General features: G+C 40.5%; 1 protein-coding gene across 11 annotated transcripts in view; it reads left to right on the top strand.

The window, feature by feature from the left end:
* The window catches only part of RBFOX1 (RNA binding fox-1 homolog 1), a 2,175,109-nt gene that overhangs the window by 1,538,796 nt on the left and 609,185 nt on the right, over positions 1-27,128 (top strand). For all 11 annotated transcript variants that reach the window (XM_027117455.1, XM_027117451.1, XM_027117457.1 and 8 more), the window contains exon 7: positions 17,518-17,559. In XM_027117455.1, the coding sequence (XP_026973256.1) occupies positions 17,518-17,559 (42 nt within the window). The remainder of the gene's footprint in view (positions 1-17,517; positions 17,560-27,128) is intronic.

Below are 27,128 nucleotides of genomic sequence, written 5' to 3'. Positions count from 1 at the left end.
GAAGATGAGTGGATCCCCCAAGTTCTCTCAAATGCATTTTCTTCAATAATACGGCACGAGTCTGAATCGAGTTAATTAATCATGGCTGACCTGACTCACTGTTGTGGCTTTTTGTTTTCATTTTTGCAGTTGATTATTCCTCACTTCCTCTTCTGAAGTCTAAGCACTTACTACTTTCAGGCACTATATTTTCTCCCTTAGACCAAAAAGAAACAACAGCCAGAACAAGTAATGGGATCTATATTTGCTTATCTGACATAAATGATCCTGTTTTCTTTGAATCAGAGGACACACTTCACTGTAGGATGCAGTTGGAAAAAAGTAGTGGGCTTTATTACAATCGTATGATGACTTGGATTATATTCAGGGATTTCAGGTCTTCATAAACTCAGATCTCTAATAAACATTTTATATCAGAACCCAGAAGTAGGGTGGGCAGATCAACCTTTCTCCTTGTTTTATCCTTTCCTACTGAAGAGAGTCTACACTAAAATACATAATGTCCCGGAAAATTTGGAGTTGAACTTTTCCCAATTTGTAACTCTTTTGGTGCTCTGGGGAGTTATTTATAGCGACCATTAACTGAGTACCCACCCTGTGCCAGGTCAGACCTGGATTTGATGCTGTACATGCAATTTCTTATTTAATCATTCAAAAACGCTTTTAACTCTCAGCTTTTTAAAAGGTATTATTATGACTACTGTTCATTTGATTTAGAAAAGCAGTGCACGCTCATTGCAAGAAGTTGAACTAAGGTTAAAAGTGAGAAAAAGCTTCACTACTACCTGGTCCCCATTATTATTCTCATTCCCAGCTCATAATTTGCATGCTTTTGTTTGCAATTTGGTGTTTATCATTCCATACTTTTTCCAGGTATGAATGGATATATGCACACATGTGCATATGTACAGGTTTTAAACAAACATTGGATTGTATTTTAAAAAGCAGTTCAACTTTGTTTTTTTCATTCTCTCATGAGCACCCTTACATAGGAGTAAATTACTTTTTTTAAATTGAAAAAAATATAGTTGATTTACAATGTTGTGTTAATTTCAGGTGTATAGCCGAGTGATTCAGTTATCATATATATCTAATATATGTGTTCTTTTTCAAATTATTTTCCATTATAGGTTATTAGAAGATATTAAGTGATTAGCATATAGTTCCCTGTGCTATACAGTAGGTCTTTGCTATTTATCTATTTTATATATAGTAGTGTGTATCTGTTTCAGTAAATTTCTAATGAACCCATAGTATTCCATAGTGTAGATCAAGGGTTGGAAAATTATGGCCACAAGCCAAATCTGTCCCACCAGCTATTTCTGTAAATAAAGTTTTATTGAAACACAGCTGCAGCCATTTGTTTACACATCGTTTATGGCTGCTTTCCTGCCACAATGGCAGGGTTGAATTGGGGTAGTAGAGACAGAGACACTATGGCCCCAAAGCCAAAAATATTTACTATTTGGCTCTTTATAGAACAAGTTTTCCCACCCCTGTTATAGAGGAACCACAATTTATTTAACCAGCACTGATGGATACTGATATTCTGAAGTTCCAGTTCTGTGCTATGAAAAGCACTGCCCTTCCTTCCCCATTGAATGGAAGGAAATGCACATTCTGTGTCATGATAGCTGCCGACTGTCCTCCACAGGTGGTAGCAATTTACCACTCATCCATGGGGCTTAGGAGGACCTATTTACCCACCCATTGCAAAAGGATAATATCAAACCTTTCAAAATTTCAAGCCAGCTATTGTCCTCATTTTTTTTTTTTTAAAGGAATCAGAAACTCAAAAAGTGTCATTACTTCAGCCAAATTCACATGGCCTATGGGGAGTGAAGCCAGGATTTAAACCCAAATTGTTTGGTCTAGTGTTCTGTCTGAAACAAACGCCCCCATCCCCCCCACTCTCACATGAATATTAATAGCAATTTCTAGTATTTGTTGAATTAAATATGCCAGGTGCTTTGCTTAGTACTTTATATAGGTTATCTTATTTTGAGCTCACAACAAAATTAGATACTAGGTAGGCACCATGTTATCCCCATTATACAGATGGGGAAATTGAGAACAGAGAGATTTTACAGTGTGGCTAATGTCATGTAGACGATGCACCATGATTGGTCTCAGGCAGTCTGATGCCTGAGCCTCCAATCTTCACTGTGGAGAAACCTCCATCTGCAAAAGGACCAGTGGGTTGTTACTGGAGAAATTTAATTTGGTGGAAAGTGTTCCACTCTAAACCCAGTCTAAACCCAATCTAACCACAAGAATCCGAGTGTGTAGATCTATGCATTTATTTAGCCAGACATCACAGTCATTTCATGTTTTGTTGCAAAACCACAAGCATGTAAACAGTCAGCAAAAAAAGCACCTGCTAAAGACAAATGAGGTGCAGATCAGAGGCTGGGTATCTGTGGTTTGGGTTGGTTTCCTTGGCACTGGGAGCTGTGTGCTGCAGTGATTCAGAGGGGGACTTGACTCGAGCCCTCTAGATAGTAATTCCCTCTCTGATACTTCCTAGATTTATGACTTCAGGAAATCACTTCATCTGTCTGTACCTCAGTTTCCCCATCTGTAAAATGGAGCTAAGGATCCTGCCTACTCACCAACTGGTGAGCATTAACTGAGGTCTTCCTGAAAAGCATTTAGCACATTTTCTGGCATGTTGTAAACACCAGATAAATTTTAACTACTATTAATGTGAAATGTGTTTTGCTTTAAAATGATTAAAATCATTATTTTCCTGCCCGTATAATTAAAATCGAGCAACATATAAAGGTGTTATGATATTAATGTGCTTTCCCTACTCACCCCCCCCCCCGCCCCCAGTATCATCTCCCTTACTTTGTTCTACCTTTAACTGTGCTGTTTGCAATTTCATCTTCTCAAATCCTTGAGTAGGTCAGCCCACCCAACTCTTACTCATCCAGTAAGGGTTAGACCAAGGGCTCCATCTCCTAAAACACCTGACTGACACCTCCCTCCACTTTTTTCCCCACCCAACAGGCTGGGTCGGTGCCCCTCTCCTTTGGGTGCCTGGGGTATCCTATGTTTTCCCTTATTATCACACTTATGACCCTGCATTATAATCTTCACCTTATTCCTCTCTCTTCCCTTGTCTTTGAGATTGTTTTAGGAAAGGCGCTGGGTATCATTTACACCTGCATCCCCTTCCATTAGCACAGTATTAGTCAGATAGTAGGAACTCAGAGTACACATGTCAGATGTATGCAATAATCCTGAAATGCATCAAGGAAAAGGCAAACGGTAGCACTCACCCTGGGTACTTTGAAGCATGCTTTTATAGGACAATGCCATCTTATTTTGGAAGAATTTATAACGATTACGAAAATGGCAAATCCGAGAAAGGTACAGAGGTACCAGTTGATTTGATTTACTGAGTTCTATGCTGTTAGACTTCTTTGGTGCTCTTCTGAATAATTCATAGCTGTCCTGAGAACTGGAATTTCCAACGTTCTATTATTACAAACAAGACAACATACATATCTATTTATCCATTCATTTATTGTGTGTCTTCTTATTTCTCTGACTCCTACTTTTCCCAATTCAAGTTAATCTCTTGCCAGTTTCCTCTTGCTCTTGTCTCTTCCACCACATTGAATTACTTGCACTTGTATAATCCCACTGGGATTTTCACACATTTCCCTCTCTCCTTGAAATAATTTTTTTCATTCTTTTTCTGGATACATTTTCTAAAAAAACAAACAAAAACTACTAACATCTTTTTTCAACTCTCTAAGACAAGGTTGTTGTCCCTTCTATGTGCCCTTAGCACATCTTTTACTTTCACTGTAGCAAATGTTCTCTGTATTGTAATCGTCAATTAACTCATCATTTTTCCTGCTTACACAACGAGTTTTGGAAGTATTCTTTGCTATTGTATTCCCAGTGCCTAGAACAATGTCTGACATCCAGACGGTGATATATATATATATATATATATACACATATATATGTGTGTGTGTGTGTGTATATGTATATATTTGTTGAATATATGGAGGGACAAATGGTGGATGGGAAAACAAATAAATGGATTCCAAACATTATCCTAATCTCTAGAAAAAGAAAGCTGAATAAGACTCAGTTCTTTCCCTTGAAGATCCAGTCTGATGTGTGGGAGGGGAAATACTTGTAATAAGGTCAGGATAAAGCAGAAAGAACTGATAAGAGAGAGCTCAAAGTCAGGAGAAGATGAAAAAGGCTGAGTCTGAGAAAGATTCTGTGGCCCTGTTGACTAGATGAAGATAGGAGATGGGGGAAGATGAATCCCTGCTATTAAACATCTCGTTCAACCAGGAGAGCAAAGGGCCTCATGCTGGAGATTATTGCTTCAGTGTCTAACCTTTCATAAGTGCTTACTTGGCAGCCCTATCGAGAGTGGTATTTGATTCTCTGGAAGCATCTTAAAGGAGCAGCATCAGACTTCCCACTGTCCCTTTTTTTTTTCATTTAGGCTATAAAATATATTGGTTTTGTGCATTAGTGCCATGGGAGAAAAAAAATATCACATGCTAGTTTCCAAATGAAATGGCATTTAGTAAAGTGTACATTTAAGATATTTTTCAAGGCTGGCTTTTAAAGAGTACATAGGAAGAGTCTTTCTTCATAACAGATGACGAGGAGTTACAGGTGCCTCTTCTGAACCTCTCCCATAATGGTGATGGGGAATCTTTTTAAGAACGTCATTAGGTTTAGCAATAACTTAGCCTTCAGAGCATCATTACATCCTGCTTGGATTGTGGTGTGACGACCACAGTCCCGTGATAGGACTCAGCCCATCTTGCATAACTGGCTATTTGCACTTGATGACCTCTAGGGAAAGAAGAGGAGGGCACCTGCCACCTTACCCAGAAGATGTGGGTGTTACTGAGTTGATTTCTAAACAAAGAGGTGATGGCAGGTGTAGGTTCTATTATGCAGCAGTAGAGTATGGTAGAGTTGACATCCAATTCACAAAGAATTTATGGCATTGGGCAGGAACATGGCCCCAAAGGAGAAGCTGGATATTGTTAGTAGAATATGGACAATGTTACTAGAATATGGATGCTGTGCAGGAAAAAGTATTGCCATCCCTCTTTACTTGCATCTCCCATTCAGTTTTATGTTTTACATGTAGATATGTGGTCCGTTTTGAGTTAATTTTTGTGTAAAGTGTGAGGTTTAGATCAAGGTGTTTCGCTTGTTTGTTTTTGTTTTGCATAGAGACATCCAATTATTGTAACATCATCTGTCTTGGGGTATATCCATTTTTGTAGTATTAATTTTTTAAGTGGTTACTCTATGGATTATATTACATATACTTCTCTCAGTCTATCTAGAATCAATTTTTACCATTACAATTGGGATGTGGAAACCTTATTGCCATATATGTCCCTTACCCTCCTCTCTTTACGCTGTGTTCATCTTGCGTGTTGCATATACATACATTTAGAACCGAGTTAGACAATTTTGTAATTTGTTTTCAACCATTAAACATATTTGAAAGAACTCAAAGGGGTACACTAGTCTATTATATTCATATTTACCCATATATTTACCATTTCCTTTGCTCTTCCTTTATCCTTGATATTCCAAGTTTCTTTCTGGCATTATATTCCCTTTGCCTGGCAATTCTTGTAGCAATTATTTCAGAGTAGTTCTGTTGGCAAAGAATTTTCTTAGTTTCCTTAATATTTCATCTTCATTTCTAAAGGATATTTTCATTGGAATTAGAATTCTGGGTTGAATTTAGCACTTAAAAATCGTGTGTAGAGTTCCTTCTGCTATCCAGCATATAGCTGATTTACTTTGCTGTACAGCAGCAGCTAACACAACACTGTAAAGCAACTCTACCCCAATTTAAAAAAAAAATGTGTGCCACCTCCTTCCTGACTCCCTGGTTTTTGTTTATTTAAGTGAGAAATCCACAGTTATTTAAATCGTTTTTTACTCTCTTACAATATTGCATCATTTGTCTCTGTTTCCAAAGCCCCCACCCCCGCCCAGATTATATCTGGATGTGAGTTTCTTTGGGTTTACCTCCTTAGGGTTTGCTGAACTTGTTGAATTTGTGGGTTTATATCTTTTGCCAAATGTGGGGAGTTTTCAGCCCTGATTTCCTCAAATAATTATCTGCAGTGAACTTTATTCTAGATTTCTTTATTCTAGAATTTATCTTTATTCTAGAATTCCAGTGACATGAATGTTATACTTTCTGCTGTTGTTACAAGTCCTTGAGTTTCTTTTTCTTTTTTTTTTTTTTTCCTCTTTGTTTATTTTGGATACTTTTTACTGATATGTACTCAAATTCATTGAGTGCCCTCCTGCTATCTCTATTCTACATTTAAACTTTTTCAGCAATTTTATTTTATTTTTTAATTTGGGTTATTGATTTTTACAGTTCTAAAATTTACATTTGGTTCCTCTTTATGTCTTCTATCTCTTTGCCAGTACTGTCTATTTTTTTAATTAGTTTTAACTGTTTCTGCCCTTACTTGTTGGAGCATTTTTATAATAGCTACTTAAAATCTGTATTTGATAATTCCAGCATCCATGTCATCTCAGTGTTGGTGTCTGTGACTGTCTTTCCCCATGTAAGTTTAGATTTTCCTGTTTCTATGCCGAGTAATTTTGGTTGCACCCTGGGTATGTTGAATATTATGTTATGAGATTCTGGGTCTTGTTTTTTTTTTTTTTAATATTTATTTATTTATTTGGCTGTACCGGTCTTAATTGTGGCACGTGGGATCTTTTAGGTGTGGCATGGGGATCTAGTTCCCCTACCAGGGATCGAACCCTGGCCCCCTGCATTGGGAGCACGGAGTCTTAACCACTGGACCACCAGGGAAGTCCCTCTGGGTCTTGTTTAAATCCTATGGAAATGGTTGATACTTTTGCTTTACCAGGCAATCAACCCAGTTGGATTTAGGCTGAAAGTTTCTACCTTCCTTCTATGGTTTTGTTTCCAATATCAGTTCTGCTTTCAAAGCCTTTGCTTTGGATCTCATATGTGTGCATCCCAGTGGCCAGTCTGGAACCTGAGCAGTAGTCTATTCAGTTCAGTTCTCAAAGTCTATGGTACCTATTTAGGGTCACATGCACACACATCTAAGTTCAGGGGTGTGTCCAGAGTTCATGAAAGTAGTGCATGAAGTCATTTTCCCAAACTCTTTCCTCTCTAGAAATCTCAAATTTTTTGTTTTGTTTTGGATTTGGTTTCCTAGGGCTCCCTTTTTGGTCCACCAGCCAGAAAGCTGGTGCTTTTTAACCCTGTTCATATGTTTCTGCTACTGAGCCTACAATTTGCGGCCAAGCAGCAAGAGGAAAGAAAAAATTTAACAGAGGGTTGCCCCATCTCCTGGGACCACAGCTTCTCAGATCATAGAGGAGGTTTCCCACCCTCAGACTGTTGGGCGTCTCTCTGTGTCTGTGTGTGGGTGCCCAGTTCTGGGCTCTAGGCTGCTGTGAATCCATGCCAGGGGATACTGACGAGAGAAGGGGGAGGAACTCACCGCTTATCCAGTATTCTGGTCTGCTTCTCTGCTCCACCTGCTACTATTTAATTTTCAGAGACCCTTCATAGTTGTGTCATGCATTCTATCTAGATTTTTTTTTCAACATTTTACTTTTTATTGAGGTAAAATTGGTGAACAACATTATATTAGTTTCAGGTGTAAAACATAGTTATTTGATTATTGTATACACTACAAAATAATCAACATAATGTATCTAGTTACCATCTGTCACATTACAATTTACCCCACTTCACCCATTTTTTCCACCCACCCCAATCCAGTTCCCCTCTGATAACCACCAATATGTTCTCTGTATCTATGAGCTTTGTTTTGTTTCCTTTTTTGTTTTGTTTTTTAGATTCCATATATAAGTGAAATCATACAAGTGAAATCATACAGTATTTGTCTTTCTCTGCCTGAATTATTTCATATGGCATACTACTCGCAACGTCCATCCACTGTGTTGCAAATGGCAAGATTTCCTTCTTATCTAGATTTTATAGTTGCACTGCGCGGGGGAGACAGAGTGAAGTATGCTTACTCCATCTTACCTGGAACCAGGACCTCGTCACCCGCCTGGTTTACTTGACTATAAAGTTCCCATTTTAGCCACTTGAGTGTACAGAGTAAGGGCATTAAATACATGCACAATATTGTGCAACTATCACTGTCTAGTTTCAGAACTTTCTTGTCACCCCAAATCTGAAAACTCCAAACCCACAAAGCACTCACTCACTCACCTTTGGCCCTTCCCCAAATCCCCTCGCAACCACTAAACTGCTTTCTGTATCTATGGATTTGCCCCACTTTATTTTTTATTTATTTATTTATTTTTACATCTTTATTGGAGTATAATTGCTTTACAATGGTGTGTTAGTTTCTGCTTTATAACAAAGTGAATCAGTTATACATATACATATGTTCCCATATCTCTTCCCTCTTGCGTCTCCCTCCCTCCCACCCTCCCTATCCCACCCCTCCAGGCGGTCACAAAGCTCCGAGCTGATCTCCCTGTGCTATGCGGCTGCTTCCCACTAGCTATCTATTTTACGTTTGGTAGTGTATATACGTCCATGCCTCACTCTCGCTTTGTCACAGCTTACCCTTCCTCCTCCCCATATCCTCAAGTCCATTCTCTAGTAGGTCTGTGTCTTTATTCCTGTCTTACCCCTAGGTTCTTCATGACATTTTTTTCCCTTAAATTCCATATATATGTGTTAGCATACGGTATTTGTTTCTCTCTTTCTGACTTACTTCACTCTGTATGACAGACTCTAAGTCTATCCACCTCATTGAAAATAGCTCAATTTCGTTTCTTTTTATGGCTGGGTAATATTCCATTGTATATATGTGCCACGTCTTCTTTAGCCAATCATCCGATGATGGGCACTTAGGTTGTTTCCATCTCCGGGCTATTGTAAATAGAGCTGCAATGAACATTTTGGTACATGACTCTTTTTGAATTATGGTTTTCTCAGGGTATATGCCCAGTAGTGGGACTGCTGGGTCATATGGTAGTTCTATTTGTAATATTTTAAGGAACCTCCATACTGTTCTCCACAGTGGCTGTATCAATTTACATTCCCACCAACAGTGCAAGAGGGTTCCCTTTTCTCCACACCCTCTCCAGCATTTATTGTTTCTATATTTTATGATGATGGCCATTCTGACTGGTGTGAGATGATATCTCATTGTAGTTTTGATTTGCATTTCTCTAATGATTAGTGATGTTGAGCATTCTTTCATGTGTTTGTTGGCAGTCTGTATATCTTCTTTGGAGAAATGTCTGTTTATGTCTTCTGCCCATTTTTGGATTGGGTTGTTTTTTTGTTATTCAGCTGCATGAGCTGCTTATAAATTTTGGAGATTCATCCTTTGTCAGTTGCTTCATTTGCAAATATTTTCCCCCATTCTGAGGGTTGTCTTGTTTATGATTTTCTTTGCAGTGCAAAAGCTTTGAAGTTTCATTAGGTCCCATTTGTTTATTTTTATTTCCATTTCTCTAGGAGGTGGGTCAAAAGGATCTTGCTGTGATTTATGTCATACAGTGCTCTGCCTATGTTTTCCTCTAAGAGTTTGATAGTTTCTGGCCTTACATTTAGGTCTTTAATCCATTTTGAGCTTATTTTTGTGTATGGTGTTAGGGAGTGATCTAATCTCATACTTTTACATGTACCTGTCCAGTTTTCCCAGCACCACTTATTGAAGAGGCCCTCCTTTCTACACTGTACATTCCTGCCTCCTTTATCAAAGATAAAGGTGACAATATGTGCGTGGGTTTATCTCTGGGCTTTCTATCCTGTTCCATTGATCTATCTTTCTGTTTTTGTGCCAGTATCATACTGTCTTGATTACTGTAGCTTTGTAGTATAGTCTGAAGTCAGGGAGCCTGATTCCTCCAGCTCCATTTTTCGTTCTCAAGATTGCTTTGGCTATTCGGGGTCTTTTGTGTTTCCATACGAATTGTGAAATTTTTTGTTCTAGTTCTGTGAAAAATGCCATTGGTAGTTTGATAGGGATTGCACTGAATCTGTAGATTGCTTTGGGTAGTATAGTCATTTTCACAACGTTGATTCTTCCAATCCAAGAACATGGTGTATCTCTCCATCTATTTGTATCATCTTTAGTTTCTTTCATCAGTGTCTTATAATTTTCTGCATACAGGTCTTTTGTCTCCTTAGGTAGGTTTATTCCTAGATATTTTATTCTTTTTGTTGCAATGGTAAATGGGAGTGTTTTCTTGATTTCACTTTCAGATTTTTCATCATTAGTGTATAGGAATGCCAGAGATTTCTGTGCATTAATTTTGTATCCTGCTACTTTACCAAATTCATTGATTAGCTCTAGTAGTTTTCTGGTAGCATCTTTAGGATTCTCTATGTATAGTATCATGTCATCTGCAAACAGTGACAGCTTTACTTCCTCTTTTCTGATTTGGATTCCTTTTATTTCCTTTTCTTCTCTGATTGCTGTGGCTAAAACTTCCAAAACTATGTTGAATAAGAGTGGTGAGAGTGGGCAACCTTGTCTTGTTCCTGATCTTAGTGGAAATGCTTTCAGTTTTTCACCATTGAGGACGATGTTGGCTGTGGGTTTGTCATATATGGCCTTTATTATGTTCAGGAAAGTTCCCTCTATGCCTACTTTCTGCAGGGTTTTCATTATAAATGGGTGTTGAATTTTGTCAAAAGCTTTCTCTGCATCTATTGAGATGATCATATGGTTTTTCTCCTTCAATTTGTTAATATGGTGTATCACGTTGATTGATTTGCGTATATTGCAGAATCCTTGCATTCCTGGAATAAACCCCACTTGATCATGGTGTACGATCCTTTTAATGTGCCGTTGGATTCTGTTTGCTAGTATTTTGTTGAGGATTTTTGCATCTATGTTCATCAGTGATATTGGCCTGTAGTTTTCTTTCTTTGTGACATCCTTGTCTGGTTTTGGTATCAGGGTGATGGTGGCCTTGTAGAATGAGTTTGGGAGTGTTCCTCCCTTTGCTATATTTTGGAAGAGTTTGAGAAGGATAGTGTTAGCTCTTCTCTAAATGTTTGATAGAATTTGCCTGTGAAGCCATCTGGTCCTGGGCTTTTGTTTGTTGGAAGATTTTTAATCACAGTTTCAATTTCAGTGCTTGTGATTGGTCTGTTCATATTTTCTATTTCTTCCTGATTCAGTCTTGGCAGGTTGTGCATTTCTAAGAGTTTGTCCATTTCTTCCAGGTTGTCCATTTTATTGGCATAGAGTTGCTTGTAGTAATCTCTCATGATCTTTTGTATTTCTGCAGTGTCAATTTTTACTTCTCCTTTTTCATTTCTAATTCTATTGATTTGAGTCTTCTCCCTTTTTTTCTTGATGAGTCTGGCTAATGGTTTATCAATTTTGTTTATCTTCTCAAAGAACCAGCTTTTAGTTTTACTGATCTTTGCTATCGTTTCCTTCATTTCTTTTTCATTTATTTCTGATCTGATTTTTATGATTTATTTCCTTCTGCTAACTTTGGGGGTTTTTTGTTCTTCTTTCTCTAATTGCTTTAGGTGCAAGGTTAGGTTGTTTATTCGAGATGTTTCCTGTTTCTTAAGGTAGGATTGTATTGCTATAAACTTCCCTTTTAGAACTGCTTTTGCTGCATCCCATAGATTTTGGGTCGTCGTGTCTCCATTGTCATTTGTTTCTAGGTATTTTTTGATTTCCTCTTTGATTTCTTCAGTGATCACTTCGTTATTAAGTAGTGTATTGTTTAGCCTCCATGTGTTTGTATTTTTTACAGATCTTTTCCTGTAATTGATATCTAGTCTCATAGCATTGTGGTCGGAAAAGATACTTGATACAATTTCAATTTTCTTAAATTTACCAAGGCTTGATTTGTGACCCAAGATATGATCTATCCTGGAGAATGTTCCATGAGCACTTGAGAAAAATGTGTATTCTGTTGTTTTTGGATGGCATGTCCTATAAATATCAATTAAGTCCATCTTGTTTAATGTATCATTTAAAGCTTGTGTTTCCTTATTTATTTTCATTTTGGATGATCTGTTCATTGGTGGAAGTGGGGTGTTAAAGTCCCCTACTATGAATGTGTTACTGTCAATTTCCCCTTTTATGGCTGTTAGTATTTGCCTTATGTATTGAGGTGCTCCTATGTTGGGTGCATAAATATTTACAATTGTTATATCTTCTTCTTGGATCGATCCCTTGATCATTATGTAGTGTCCTTCTTTGTCTCTAATAGTCTTTATTTTAAAGTCTATTTTGTCTGATATGAGAATTGCTACTCCAGCTTTCTTTTGGTTTCCATTTGCATGAAATATCTTTTTCCATCCCCTTACTTGCAGTCTGTATGTGTCTCTAGGTCTGAAGTGGGTCTCTTGTAGACAGCAAATATATGGGTCTTGTTTTTGTATCCATTCAGCCAATCTGTGTCTTTTGGTGGGGGCATTTAGTCCATTTACATTTAAGGTAATTATCGACATGTATGTTCCTATTACCATTTTCTTAATTATTTTGGGTTCGTTATTGTAGGTCTTTTCCTTCTCTTGTGTTTCTTGCCTAGGGAAGTTCCTTTAGCAGTTGTTGTAAAGCTGGTTTGGTGGTGCTGAACTCTCTCAGCTTTTGCTTGTCTGTAAAGGTTTTAATTTCTCCATCAAATCTGAATGAGATCCTTGCTGGGTAATGTTGGTTGCAGGTTTTTCTCGTTCATCACTTTAAATATGTCCTGCCAGTCCCTTCTGGCTTGCAGAGTTTCTGCTGAAAGATCAGCTGTTAACCTTATGGGGATTCCCTTGTGTGTTACTTGTTGTTTTTCCCTTGCTGCTTTTAATATATTTTCTTTGTATTTAATTTTTGACAGTTTGATTAATATGTGTCTTGGAGTATTTCTCCTTGGATTTATCCTGTATGGGACTCTCTGTGCTTCCTGGACTTGATTAACTATTTCCTTTCCCATATTAGGGAAGTTTTCAACTATAACCTCTTCAAATATTTTCTCAGTCCCTTTCTTTTTCTCTTCTTCTGGAACCCCTATAATTCGAATGTTGGTGCATTTAATGTTGTCCCAGAGGTCTCTGAGACTGTCCTCAGTTCTTTTCATTATTTTTTCTTTATTCTGCTCTGCAGTAGTTATTTCCACTATTTTATCTTCCAGGTCACTTATCCGTTCTTCTGCCTCAGTTATTCTGCTATTGATCCCTTCTAGAGAATTTTTAATTTCATTTATTGTGTTGTTCATCATTGTTTGTTTGCTCTTTAGTTCTTCTAGGTCCTGGTTAAATGTTTCTTGCATTTTGTCCATTCTATTTCCAAGATTTTGGATCATCTTTACTATCATTATTCTGAATTCTTTTTCAGGTAGACTGCCAATTTCCTCTTCATTTGTTAGGTCTGGTGGGTTTTTATCTTGCTCCTTCATCTGCTGTGTGTTTTTCTGTCTTCTCATTTTGCTTATCTTACTGTGTTTGGGGTCTCCTTTTTGCAGGCTGCAGGTTCGTAGTTCCCATTGTTTTTGGTGTCTGTCCCCAGTGGCTAAGGTTGGTTCAGTGGGTTGTGTAGTGCCTGTGTTCTGGTGGATGAGGCTGGATCTTGTCTTTCTAGTGGGCAGGTCCACGTCTGGTGGTGTGTTTTGGGGTGTCTGTGGACTTATTATGATTTTAGGCAGCCTCTCTGCTAATGGGTGGGGTTGTGTTCCTGTCTTGCTAGTTGTTTGGCATAGGATGTCCAGCACTGTAGCTTGCTGGTCGTTGAGTGAAGCTGGGTGCTGGTGTTGAGATGGAGATCTCTGGGAGATTTTCGCCATTTGATATTATGTGGAGCTGGGAGGTCTCTTGTGGACCAGTGTGCTGAGGTTGGCTCTCCCACCTCAGAGGCCCAGCACTGACTCCTGGCTGCAGCACCAAGAGCCTTTCATTCACACGGCTCAGAATAAAAGGGAGAAAAAGTAGAAAGAAAGAATTAGTAGAAGTAGAAAGAAAGAAAGAAAGGATGGAGGGAGGGAGGGAGGAAGGAAGGAGGGAAGGAAGGAAAAAAGAAAGAAGATAAAATACAATACAATAAAGTAATATAAAATATAATAAAGTTATTAAAATAAAAACCAATTATTAAGAGAAAAAGAAAAAAAAGTTTTAAAAACAAAAAAAACGGACGGATAGAACCCTAGAACAAATGGTGGAAGCAAATCTATACAGACAAAATCTCACACAGAAGCATACACATACACACTCACAAAAAGAGGAAAAGGGGAAAAAATCATAAATCTTGCTCTCAAGTCCACCTCTTCAATTTGGGATGATTCGTTGTATATTCAGGTATTCCACAGATGCAGGGTACATCCAGTTGATTGTGGAGCTTTAATCCGCTGCTTCTGAGGCTGCTGGGAGAGATTTCCCTTTCTCTTCTTTGTTCTGACAGCTACCCGGGGCTCAGCTTTGGATTTGGCCCCGCCTCTGAGTGTAGGTCGCCGGAGGGCGTCTGTTCTTCGCTCAGACAGGACGGGGTTAAAGGAGCCGCTGATTCGGGGGCTCTGGCTCACTCAGACTGCGGGGAGGGAGGGGCATGCAGTGCGGGGCGGGCCTGCGGCGGCGAAGGCCGGAGTGACGTTGCACCAGCCCGAGGCGCGCCGCGTGACGTTGCACCAGCCCGAGGCGCGCCGCGTGACGTTGCACCAGCCCGAGGCGCGCCGTGCGTTCTCCCGGGGGACTTGTCCCTGGATCCCGGGACCCCGGCAGTGGCGGGCTGCACAGGCTCCCCGGAAGGGGGGTGTGGATAGCGACCTGTGCTCGCACACAGGCTTCTTGGTGGCGGCAGCAGCGGACTTAGCGTCTCATGCCTGTCTCTGGGGCCCGCGCTTTTAGCCGCGGCTCGCGCCCGTCTCTGGAGCTCCTTTTAAGCAGCGCTCTTAATCCCCTCTCCTCGCGCACCAGGAAACAAAGAGGGAAGAAAAAGTCTCTTGCCTCTTCAGCAGCTCTAGACCTTTTCCCGGACTCCCTCCCAGCCAGCCGTGGCTCACCAACCCCCTGCAGGCTGTGTTCATGCCGCCAGGCCCAGCCCTCTCCCTGCGCTCCGACAGAAGCCCGAGCCTTAGCTCCCAGCCCCGCCCGCCCCGGCAGGTGAGCAGACAAGCCTCTCGGCCTGGTGAGTGCCGGTCGGCCCTAATTCTCTGTGTGGGAACCTGTCCGCTTTGCCCTCCCCACCCCTGTTGCCACGCTCTCCTCTGTGGCTCCGAAGCTCCCCACCTCCGCCACCCGCAGTCTCTGCCCGCGAAGGGGCTTCCTAGTGTGTGGAAACTTTTCCTCCTTCACAGCTCCCTCCCACTGGTGCAGGTCCCGTCCGTATCCTTTTGTCTCTGTTTATTCTTTTTTCTTTTGCCCTACCCAGGTACGTGGGGGGTTTCTTGCCTTTTGGGAGGTCTGAGGTGTTCTGCCAGCGTTCAGTAGGTGTTCTGTAGGAGTTGTTCCACGTGTAGATGTATTTCTGGTGTATCTGTGGGGAGGAAGGTGATCTCCGCTTCTTCCGCCATCTTCCCGGAAGCCTATTCCCACCTTATTTTTTTAACAGTTTATGGAGATATAAACTCTACGTACCATATACACTTCACATACCATAAAGCCACCTATTTGAAGTGTATAACTCACTTCCGTGTGTATGTGTGTGTGTGTTTTGTACATATATAGAATTGTACCCATTTCCTTTTTAATATTTTGGAATATCTCCTCCCAGTCCTTTCCTCTTTATTTTCTTTTATCTTTCTTCCTTTTCTTTAATGATCAGTTTCACTGTATATATTTTTTAAAATTTAATTATTTATTTTGGGCAGTGCTGGGTCTTCGTTTCTGTGCGAGGGCTTTCTCTAGTTGTGGCAAGCAGGGCCCACTCTTCATCGCGATGCGTGGGCCTCTCACTATCGCGGCCTCTCTTGTTGCTGAGCACAGGCTCCAGACGCGCAGGCTCAGTAGTTGTGGCTCACGGGCCTAGTTGCTCCGCGGCATGTGGGATCTTCCCAGACCAGGGCGCGAACCCGTGTCTCCTGCATTAGCAGGCAGATTCTCAACCTCTGCGCCACCAGGGAAGCCCCAATTTCACTGTATTTTTAACACAAAATCAGAATCATAACATTTGTGCACTTTTGTAGTTACTTTTATTAGAGACTAAATAGTGCCTTTTAAGCATTTCCCATTTCTATTTTTCAAGACAATGGTTCTAAATGCTGCACATTTTGCCATCCAATCAATGTACTATAATTTACTTTTAATTTTTCTATTATTATACATTGTAATATTTATAGTTTTTAAATAAATAATGTTGCAGTTAATTGATACATAAATAAACATTTGTGTTTAACTCTGTTTCTTTTCTTAAGAGCTATTCTTAGAGGTGATATTTCTGGATTAAAGGGCACAGCAAAGCACTGATTTATAGATTTGGGGCTCCATTGTATCCTAAATAATGATACCTATTTTTGTTTTAGAGAAAGTAAAAAAGAAACCTTCAGTATAAAATACATAAAATATACATCAAAAGTCAGTTCCTCAGCCTTCTCCTTTAGTGTAAGTTTCAAAAACTCGCAATATATTTGTCAGGTGCTAGGAGTCAGGGGTTACCTCATTGGTGAAAAAAATGCTAGAAATACACAGAATAAGTTGTGAATGCAGACCTAAATTTCATTTTGGCTTAGCTGTTTGAGTTGAAGGTGGAGTCAGCTAGTCCTCCTGGAGGTAGAGTGACCACAGGTCCCAGTTTGCCTTGTCACTCCCACTTTGCATCTGCTGTGCCCGGTGTAATCATTCCTACTATCCCACCCACTCCTTTAACTCACATATTTTTTTTTCCTGTTCGGACAGTAAATTATATGGTCATTCTAAAGACTCATCCTTGATTTTAAGAAGCACATTTTGATAGGGCAAGGATAATCAATGCATGGCATAAGTATCACTAATCTATTTTTCTTTTTGAGCTTGTGGGAGATATCACAACTTGATCAGAGTTTCTTTCTCTGATATGAGCACTGACCTGAGAATTCTCCCCAACACAGTCCTATGGAGGCATACTGCTATCTGATTAGAACTGGACCATACAATGCAACGCATTTGCCAAGGCGTGTAGGTGATACTGTTGGACGCTGGCATCGGCGAAGATGCTGTGTAATGTCCAGTGTTTATTCTTAACTATTTTGAGTGGGCCTTCTGGGAAGAATGCCTGCACCTGTTAGGGCAAGAGGGAAGCCTTCCCCCTGGGCAGCTTTTACCTCCCACACCCTCTACTGCATCCCTCTCCTCACCCACCTTCCAGACTCTGGCTCATCTTAGTTGTGTTTCTAGATCACACAGTTGAAACTCCAAGAGAAGCAGAGGCTATTTGGACCTAAAGAAAACATTAAATACATAATTAATTAATTCTGGGTCTGCTTTGAGCCAAGTGATTAGAAGTAATTTTCCATTTTCTTTCATGCTGTTTTCATGCAGAACCTTCTGACTTCCCCCGCCTCTTTTTCTTTTCTTTGTAGGTTTCAAGACAACAGATGAATTGTGAAAGAGAGCAGCTAAGGGTAGGTGTGTCTGCTTGTAAAATACTTCCTGGTTCTCATTTCTGTGTGATAAGCAAAAATTTCCCTGTCTCTCCCCAGATGCAGGATTCTAAATAGCGGGCTTCATCTTAAGACTGGTTGAGTTGAAAATATTTATCCCAGCTAATTTAGTATTGATTGAGCTGGTAAATACAGTATATCTTCTTTTGAAGTGCCATTATAGTAGATATGGATTTTTTGATTTAGATTCAGCAATAAATACTTCTCTTCTGGAAGTTGTTTGACATCATTGTACTCTTTTTATGTACGACACGAGGTCTAAGTGATAACAAAGGTGAGAAGGATGCCTTGCTGCTTTTTTAATGTGAGTACCAGTCTCTTTGCTGAGTGGCTCAAATGCTCTCTTGCTGTTAACTGGGTTGGGTGATCCACTAGTAAGTCAAGGGCATTTTCTAGGAGAATTTGAGTCCTTCACAGACCTCTTAGTTTTAGTGGCCTTTGTGTATCTAGGGGAAGGAGACAGAATTTTAAACCTCACGTGTTATTTACCTTCCTAAAAACAAAACTCTCTCAGTGCTGAAGTACATTAGATGTAAACAGTGTTGCCTAGATGAGGAGAGAACCGTTTGCTTATAACTGCAGCTTGGTGGCTTCATTCTGCTGTGAAGGTGTCACGGTTGGTTGAGATCCTTCTTGGCATGGATATGGTATTTTACGAAATATCTGGATTGCCTCCCTGCCGCCGCCGCCATTTGTATTTTTTTTAAAAAGCATCATGTTTTGGATGGATAAATGTGAAGTCATAACTGGCCTGCCTTTAATGTCACTGATGGAAATTGGCAATTTTTACCGGACAGGGTGCCTTATAGTCGTGTCTCCATGTTGTTATAAAAAACTAAAGGATTCTGCTACTTTTAAAATCATAACAGTCAGGTTTGGGGTTGAGGGACCCTTGTGCTCAAAGAGATTTAATACATCCGCATAGTTTATTAAACGTTTCTAATATCATTTATGCAAACTTTTCAGAGCCTTTACTTCATGCCAGTCTCGAGATGACAGTGATTTGCAGATTATTTCCATTTTCCAATGGCTTTTTGCATCAGGTGTGTTAAATCCTTATGTAAAACAAACAACAAAATCTAGTTGTGCGGAACCGAGAACTAGTGGGTTGAGGCTTCCTTCTTCGTTTATGGATATGTATTGTATGTGGTATCCCAGCACGGCCCTCTCTCATCTCTCCCCACTTCACTCCTAAGTACCTGTGCCTGCATTAGTTGTGACTCCTTCATGAAATAGCCTTCAAGATGTTTTAAGCTTTCCTGAGGTCTCTTATTGCTTTTCCCTCGGTCTGAATTACTGGTTCATCCTAGTAAATAATGTATTGCAACTTCAGATTTCTCTTCCTGTTTGGATGGGGACGATGTGGCCAGAACTAGGTCAGAGCTAGATAAAGAGGAATGTGTGCTGCTTGTCTCCGGAAGGCCCTGATACATTCCTCAGAATTAAGATAAAATTGAAATCTCTTCGGCAAATGAGACTCGCCTGGCAAATTAAGGACACGGGAGGTAATGAAGTGCTTGTGTGCAGTCTGAGGGGTTTATTATTTCACACTGATGGGGACATTGTCAACAGGGGTGTGGTTTAGGAACGAGAATGGACCCCCCCCAACTCTGTTAAGTAAATTCAAACTGTGATTTGATACGATGGGTCATATAGTTTAACGTGATTTGATACGATGGGTCACATAGTTTAACATGGGGCTTCAATAGTCCGTATAAGACCATCCCTAATATCATGGACTGTAGCTTTGTTGTTGCTGTTGTAGCCTGTTTTTACATTTTAAAGTAATTTATGTTTTGAATCGATAGATACATTTCAATCGATGCAATACACATTTATGTGGTTCGAAATTTAAATGATGCCCAAGGGAATGCAGTGAAGATTCCCCTTCCTATTTGAATCTTAGGCATCCAGTTCCCTCCTGGGAGACACCTAACATTATTAGACTCTGGCTCATCTTTGACAGCTGTGCCTCACCTATGGATATTTTCACCATCTTCTCCTTTTCTGTTTTCTTTCTCTTTCTTTTCCTCCCTACCCGGTCCCTCCCCTCCTTTTATTCCTGTCTTGTGTTTATTCTCTGCCCTCCTACTACCTGAGAAGAAAACTTCCTTGATGAAGGTGATGGCTTTTTTTTTTTTTTAGGGAGACATAGTTTTGGGGGGTTCCCAAAGAAACCCGGTTCTCATCTGAAATACCTGCCTATTTCAATGAAATGCACTATTTTTTTTTTCTTAGAAAAAGAGACAGTGGGAGAAAATTAGATAGTTGTTTACTTACCAACATCGTTGAAGAGTGTCCACCTGCCAGCCACACTTCTTAAAACATGTTTTAAATACAGCAGACTGCATTTCCAGATTTGCTCTCCAGGATGATTGGACCACGACCATGTTGCCAAGTTTATATTCCCTCACATTCTGTTATGTTGTCAGATTTCAGGGAGACAAGTGGATGGCTATACAATGTACCCCTTTTTCTTGGCCTCCTGGAAACAGCAGATAATGCAGAAAGATAGAGCTGCTCATCCATGTTTTATGCGTGTGGACACGTGTAGGGCTTGGCACATCCAAAACCCTCTCCTCTGCTCTCCTTCTTTTTCTCACAAATTCTAAATTAATTTTTCCAAAATGGACTCTGTGAGGTACTTATTCTAAAAGATATTACAAAGTCTTAAAAATATTCTCTGCCTAGTTCATTTTAGGAAATGCAATGTTAAAGAAAGTCAAACTTATTCAATTGCAGTACTTCTCAGAGCCTTTAATACACAAAAGTGAAAAACAGAGAGATGGCAGTAATACACAATTTTTTGCAAACTCATTTGATCACAGAACATTTGGGGATGCAGAACACACCCTGAGAAACACTTTGAAAATTATATCAGTTTTTTTTTTTTCAGTTAGAATGTTACTGTCTACAAGTTATAGGAAAGCTAAGCATTATTTAAAAGCTAAAAATATTTGATCACCTCCTAGTTTCAGGGTTGATTCAGTGGGTTTGGGGTATCAGGCAGTGGTTTGGAATCTTTGTGCCTGTCTTGGCCTTTCTTTCCTTCTTCCAAGAGGAAGAAGAAGCATCACTTGTTCTCAAGACAACATTCTAATCAGGAGGGAAAGGGAAGAGGAGCATTTTTCTCAGAGCTTTTGCGTTTGATTGGAGGAAAATCATTCCCAGAAGCCTTCTCTGCAGACATTCTCTTTCATCTCATTGACCAATCTCTACACCAATCACTACCAGAGTGACCTGGGATCTTAGTTATTGGCCACAGCAACCATGATCCATCCCCAGGGACAGGTACATGGTCACTGCAAGAAAATAGGATTTGCTTAAACAGGAGGAAAAGGAGAATGTCTTTGGTGGAGTTTCCCAATAGAGTCGGCCATGAAAGGAATCCACATGGGTCCTTTGTGTCACTCATGGTGTTGGTTTCCTGTCAACTCCTTTAATTGCTCCCTTTCATCCGCATATAAGACTGCAGGAACTACATATACAGCCTCAGCAAGTGCCTCAGCTCTGGCTGGTGGAATCTGAAATAGATGCTTTCTCTGCCCACTTCGTTTCTCAGGGATCACCTCTCCCCATCCTAACCGACTTTTCTATCCAGCTTGGCACGCTCTTTGTATTTTGCCTTATGTTCTTTGGAACCATCCTGGATGCCATTTTTGCTAATTTTCCCTTAGCATCAGGTGTCAGCAGCAGACAGAAGACTTCACTCTAGGACATGGCTCAGCCCCAGAGATACCACTGTCCATGAGCTTTCTGGCCCCCACTCGTCCCAAGAGAAGGGCACCAGCCAGTCACTCCTAATGATGACTCACCCTTCTCAGAAGACTATTGGAATTACTCATGTTGCCAATGAGCAAACGATAGAATGGAAAACCTGTTCATTCCTCCATCCTAAATTTTGTCAGTCTAGAATAGGCTAAGCCTTCTCCTAGCTTATATTTCAAAATGTTGCTAGATTCCCTTGGGGAGGTGGTCCACAAGAGCTCACCATGAAATCTGTATGTTAGAAGTGCTCCTGACACTATGGGCTGCATTTACCAGCTTGTCCCAGGGTTGCTGCCAACAGTGCCAGCTGTGCAGTTAGCATAACCCACCATCAGCATTTACCTGTCCGGCACCTGAAACCAACAAATGGACAAATAAACAACTAAGAGAAATCACATGACCTGAGTACCTGTCTGTCTCCCTCATCAGTCTCCCAGCTGGAAAGATTGTATGGTCATGGGGCAAGAGATCAAATGATCACTTTTATTTGCATTCATATAAAATATTTGGTTACAAAGGGATCTTGTGTGCTGTGGCTATCAGATGTTGGATTTGGGGGCTGTTTCACAAACTGTCAGAGCACTACCAAGCAGGCAAAGGCTTGGCTCCCAGGTGTGTCAGAATCTGTCTGTGGACCGAAATCCTTATCAGTAATATGGCAGATGGATACCGTAAGAGGCAGCATAGTGTGAGGAGTGGTTAGGGGTGGTCTAGCAGCTCTGGTTATGGGCTTAGGTTTGTGTCTCTCAAGGCTTGGGTTCCCCTGTGTGCAAAATGGCGAGACTTTCTCAGAGGATTGTTGATTGGATTAAATGACTTCCATAAAGTAGTTCCCAAAAAAGTGTATGCCTCATCATCAGCAATGTTCTCCGTCGTTGATATGGCACTCTCCCCGGTGGTTCTCGTTCCTCTTCCCACTAGGAATAGCAGGCCAGAAAATACAGACAATCAGGGTCTATCTGTCCCCACCCCTACCCACACACTAAAAAATAATTCAGAGGGCAGTTTCCTTAGCTGATGGCGTGGTGGTGTCTTCGGAAGAAAACTGCCTCTCACTTGGTTAGCAAATCATAGAGACGGACTTGGGCCAGCCTAAGCAGAAAAGTCACACAACCAGGTCTCTCAAGGACCAGAGCTTAGAATCTGAAAGCTGTTGGAACTCAGGCAGCCTTTTCCTACCTTTTCTCTTTGTTTATCCCTGTGTGTCCACCCTGTTCTGTTTTGCTTTTTAAAGGCTCTCTTTGCCTTCTTTATGCACATGGCACTTTCCAGCCCCTAAGATTTATGCTGCATTCATTCCAGCAGGAAGAGGGACTAACTTAATGAATCCTGATTACAGATTCCCTGGAAAAGGAGTCTGATGGGCCCAACCCTGGGTCAGTTGCTCACTCTGGTCCAATCAGCTATGTTAAGGGAAGCAGTATAAATAAACCTGTTCACCCAGGGCCAACTATTGGGGGAGGACTGGATAATCAGAGGAAGAGAGCCATTGCCAGCAAGAAAATATCCCCAAGGATGTCCACTATACTCTCCAAACTTGGAGACCAGAGCTGAGCAAAGGATCCTGGAATATGGGTGTGCTATATCCCACTTGTAGCTCAGCGTTTCCCAAAATGCAAGACACCTAACCGGTGTGATACAGCCTGCAGGTGGTGAACATCAAGTCAATAGGAAAGGGTGAATCACTTAGAAAGTTATTCCCTTTTCAATTCTCTCCCAATCCTTTTTATGTCAATGAGAAACTCTCAGTTTAAATGAAAGTATCTTTAACAAGTCTCTACCAATTTCTAAGCTCTCTTTTTAACAGAAATGGAGCGTGCCTCAGGCTTAAAGCCTGCAGCAGCCAAAGCATCTATTTAGACTTTGAAAACACTGTTTGCAAAATATAGTAGTTAAGAAGTAGGGGCCTGGAGCTAGGCCTACTGAGATAAAAATCTAGACTCTGCAATTTAGTACTTGTGCACGTTACTTAAATCTTCTGTGCCTCCAATTCCTCCCTTTTTAATGGAGATATTAACTGTACGCATTTAATAAGTTGTGTGTGTGTGTGCAAGCAAACAACGATTAAAATAATGAATGCAAATGAGGTGCATTAGTGTCTTAGAATGGTGTCTGGTATAGAAAAGGTTCTTAACAATGTTAGGTATTAATTTTTTTCCATTAACTTATGACTACTGATACTGGTCTTCCGTTTGCAGTGGCAACACGAAGTTTCCTCGGCAAGTACATCTATTTAGGTTAAAAATGAGTTGCTTTAAAGATAAATATTAACTACATAATGTTACAGATTGCCTGCAGTTATGACAAAAACATGACACTGGAATGCAAATGACTGAAGTTTTAGAAACACTGAAATTATGGTGCCAGCCTTGTGAAAGACGTTGTAGAGCAGATCTGTATTATCAATATTTAATTTGCCAGTTAGAAGCAAGTTTCTGCTAGATACAAGAGTGGTATGGATTGCAGAAGGCAAATTGCTAATGATCCTCTTGGCTTAAACCCATTGCCTTCATCTGGGTATCTGAAAATGGAACTTCCCAACCACCTGGGCAAGTGAGCTATCAGAATCAGAGCTACCTTTCCCCTGCCTCACTTCCCCCGACCCTGCTAAAGCCCAGCCCTTCCTCAATGGATCTTAGGACAACAGGGAAGGAAATGTTAGCCCCCTACGCCTTGATATGACCTCACAAGATTCATGGTCTTTGTATTACAGTTTTAGGCTGGCACATTGTAAGAGTGCCTGCTTCCATTCGGTTATTATTTGAGAAGTGTTTTTTGATCACAGACCATATGCCGATCACTGTGCCAAGGAGTGGAGACAGAATGGTATACCAAAACCTGCCCTGTTCCCATTCTCCTAAACCTTACAGGCTCGTGGAGAAGATGAGCATTTGTCAAATAACCATGACAAATTGGTACATGGGAAACTGGTAAATTCCTGAAATGAGAGATGCTTTGTAAAGGGACATGGATGGAAAAAATTTACCTAATCGGCCTCCACTTATCAAACCTGCCAGATTAACACACACCATCCAGTCCCTTTATAAAACATATTGACAGATGCCTGTGCATCCTGTGAAGTGACTGCTTTGTGCAAACTTACCTTTCTCTTCACTTGTCAAGGTGTCTGCTTGCCAAGAGTCAGTTGTATTTATTCCCAGACCTGCTTCTGCCAGCTGCACTTGTTATTGTAATTACATTATTTAGTGGAATATTATGTAAACTGGTGAAAAATGAGTACAATAAGAAAAAGAGCTGTTTCTCTGAAAACTAAGTTAATGCTTTGGAAACATTCTGTGAAAACAAGGCTCAAAAATTTTTTGGATTAGCTGTGAGTGAGAGGATGGTAACATGTTAGCAGAAAAAGAACCCTCAGAAATCCGGAGAGATTCTGCACTCAGAATCTTTCAGATACATCTTGGAATTCTTCCTCTACATTAAACAAAACCAAAACTGATAGTATAGATCAGAGGTTGGCAAACTTTTTCTGTAAAGGGCCAGATAATGACTATTTTAGGCTTCACAGCCATGTAGTTTCTACTTCAACTGTTCAGCGTTGCCTTTGTTGCACTTAAACAGCCATAGACAAAATGAATGTGCAAGGCTGTGTTCTAATAAACTTTATTTATAAGAACAAGTGGTGGGCCACGTTTGGCCCCTGGGCCACAGTTGGCTGACTTCTACTGGAGACTGTGAAAAGTGGATGAAGTTTGTGTGGGAAAGATGATGAGGAATTTCAATCAACACTCAAAGAAAAGGCCTTAGACTCACATCAAAGATCAACAAATTAATGCACATTAATATATTTTACATTAAAGAGAAAGATTTAAGAAACCTCCGTATCACTTTAAAAGTGATTCCTTCCTTTCAGAGGCTTCCAATGAACTACCTTGTCCTATTCCCAAGTGAGATGGCTTCTACAGTTTAGAGAGCTGATATAAGGCCCTGAAACACAAAATAAAATTATGCTTATTTTTATGTGTCAACCCAGCAGTATAGAACGGAAGAACAAATTTATCCTTTTTCTCAGGATCCCCCAGCAAGTAAGTTCTGGAACTCCACATTGAAGGTGACATTGTCTGCATATATATCAAGGGGCTTAGTCTCTGCAAACTGTTGTTCAGCTGCTCCAGAACATTCTCTTAAGAAATATCTAGTAACTTGTCTAGATTGTTCTGTCTTCAGAACCAGTTCTCTGGAGGCATGAACATTGTCCTCTGTGTTAATATCACAAAAACTCTGCTAAAGTCAGGCTTTGGTCATTCGCAAAGGTTTGCTGAATACTCAGGAAGTAACAGAAATCCACTGTGAATGGTACTTAGAGGACTCGCCATCAACACCCCTGCCTAGTTCTTTGCAGGTACCATGTACATTCGGGCGCACACACACAAGACAAAAAAAAAAGAAAAAAGAAAAAGAGATTGATGCCTCCTTTAATCTTACAAAACTAATGGTCCCATCTTAGTGATTTTCCCCAACCAAAGGGAGTTTATCCCAAAGTAGTTAGCTTTCTACTTACAGAATCAACAGAAACTCAGACCACCAGAAAAATCTCTAAGGGCAGCTTCCCTACTAAAATAAGAAACTCATAAATACATTAAAAAATGTTTAAAAGAATGTTGTCTTCACAAGACCTTGCATTGCACACTCTTCCTTACAGATCTCATGGGTTGCCCAACATTCACAAGGCCATTAATGGATGAGCTTGAAGGGAATGGATCATGAAACCAGCCGACTAGTTAACAGATATTAATTCCCCCAACTTCATCGTGCAGCACGGTTACATAAAGAGATGTACAGGTAGCCCTCCCTACATCTTAGATGCTGGATACTGGAACTCACGTGCATGCTAATCCACCTGTCCTCCTTTGCGTCTCCCCAGGCGTTTCAATGCTTCCTCTGGGGAAGACTCCAAAGTTATTGCATTTAGGACACTTGGCCTAATATTTATTCTCCCTTTCCCTTGCTTTATTTTTAGCCCATTTTCCCAAGTCAGCATCCCCCTTTCCAGGGCAAATCTGTCCTATTTCTTGTTTTATCATTAAATTAGTATCAAACAGCTTCCAAGCAGAACTGCTAATAATGCTGACATTTCAATTTGTCATCGGCACTCCTCATTTCTATGACTGATGCCTCAGTGAGGACTTATCCTCCTGCTGTGTTCTTCTGGGATCTAAATACCATTCCAGAAGGAAAAAAAAGCCTTGCTAGGGAAGGGGAATGGGGCACGAAGCAGATAAATAAGACATTGTGTAGTTTCCTCAACTTGGGGGCAGAAAGAGGCAAGTTGCATTCAGACAACAAGATCTCCTACACTCCTTCATGGCCCAAGAGAGCCCCTATTCAGACTGTGCATGTTTGCAGGTACATAGCAGGTGTAGTGGACACATGCTTGTTTATTGTTGGTAGGCAGCAAACATCCCTACCCTCAGGGAGCAGCATTCTGTTGTCCTTTTGGGGTTAGTTATCTTCCCTCGTGTGTTCATTCTTGGAGAGGCAATAAACAAGCCAAGGGATGTAGATACGGCCAAGGCAGGTCAATGGGATTCTCTCTCCTGAGACTTTGATGTGGTCTTAGTCCATTCAGGCTGTTATAACAAAATACCATAGACGGGGTGGCTTATCAACAACAGAAATTTATTTCTCATAAATTGTGGAGGCTGGAAGTTTGAGGGCAGGGTGCCAGCATATTTGGTGAGGGGTAGACTTGTCATTATATCCTCACATAGTGGAAGGAGCAAGGGATCTCTCTGGGGTCTCTT

Source organism: Aethalodelphis obliquidens, unplaced genomic scaffold (assembly GCF_003676395.1).
Source record: "Aethalodelphis obliquidens isolate GAN/ISIS:26980383/991018 unplaced genomic scaffold, ASM367639v1 scaffold18, whole genome shotgun sequence".
Classification (NCBI taxonomy): Eukaryota; Metazoa; Chordata; class Mammalia; order Artiodactyla; family Delphinidae; genus Aethalodelphis; species Aethalodelphis obliquidens.
Note: the sequence above shows the minus strand (reverse complement) of the source record. Positions and strands in the feature narration are given on the sequence as shown.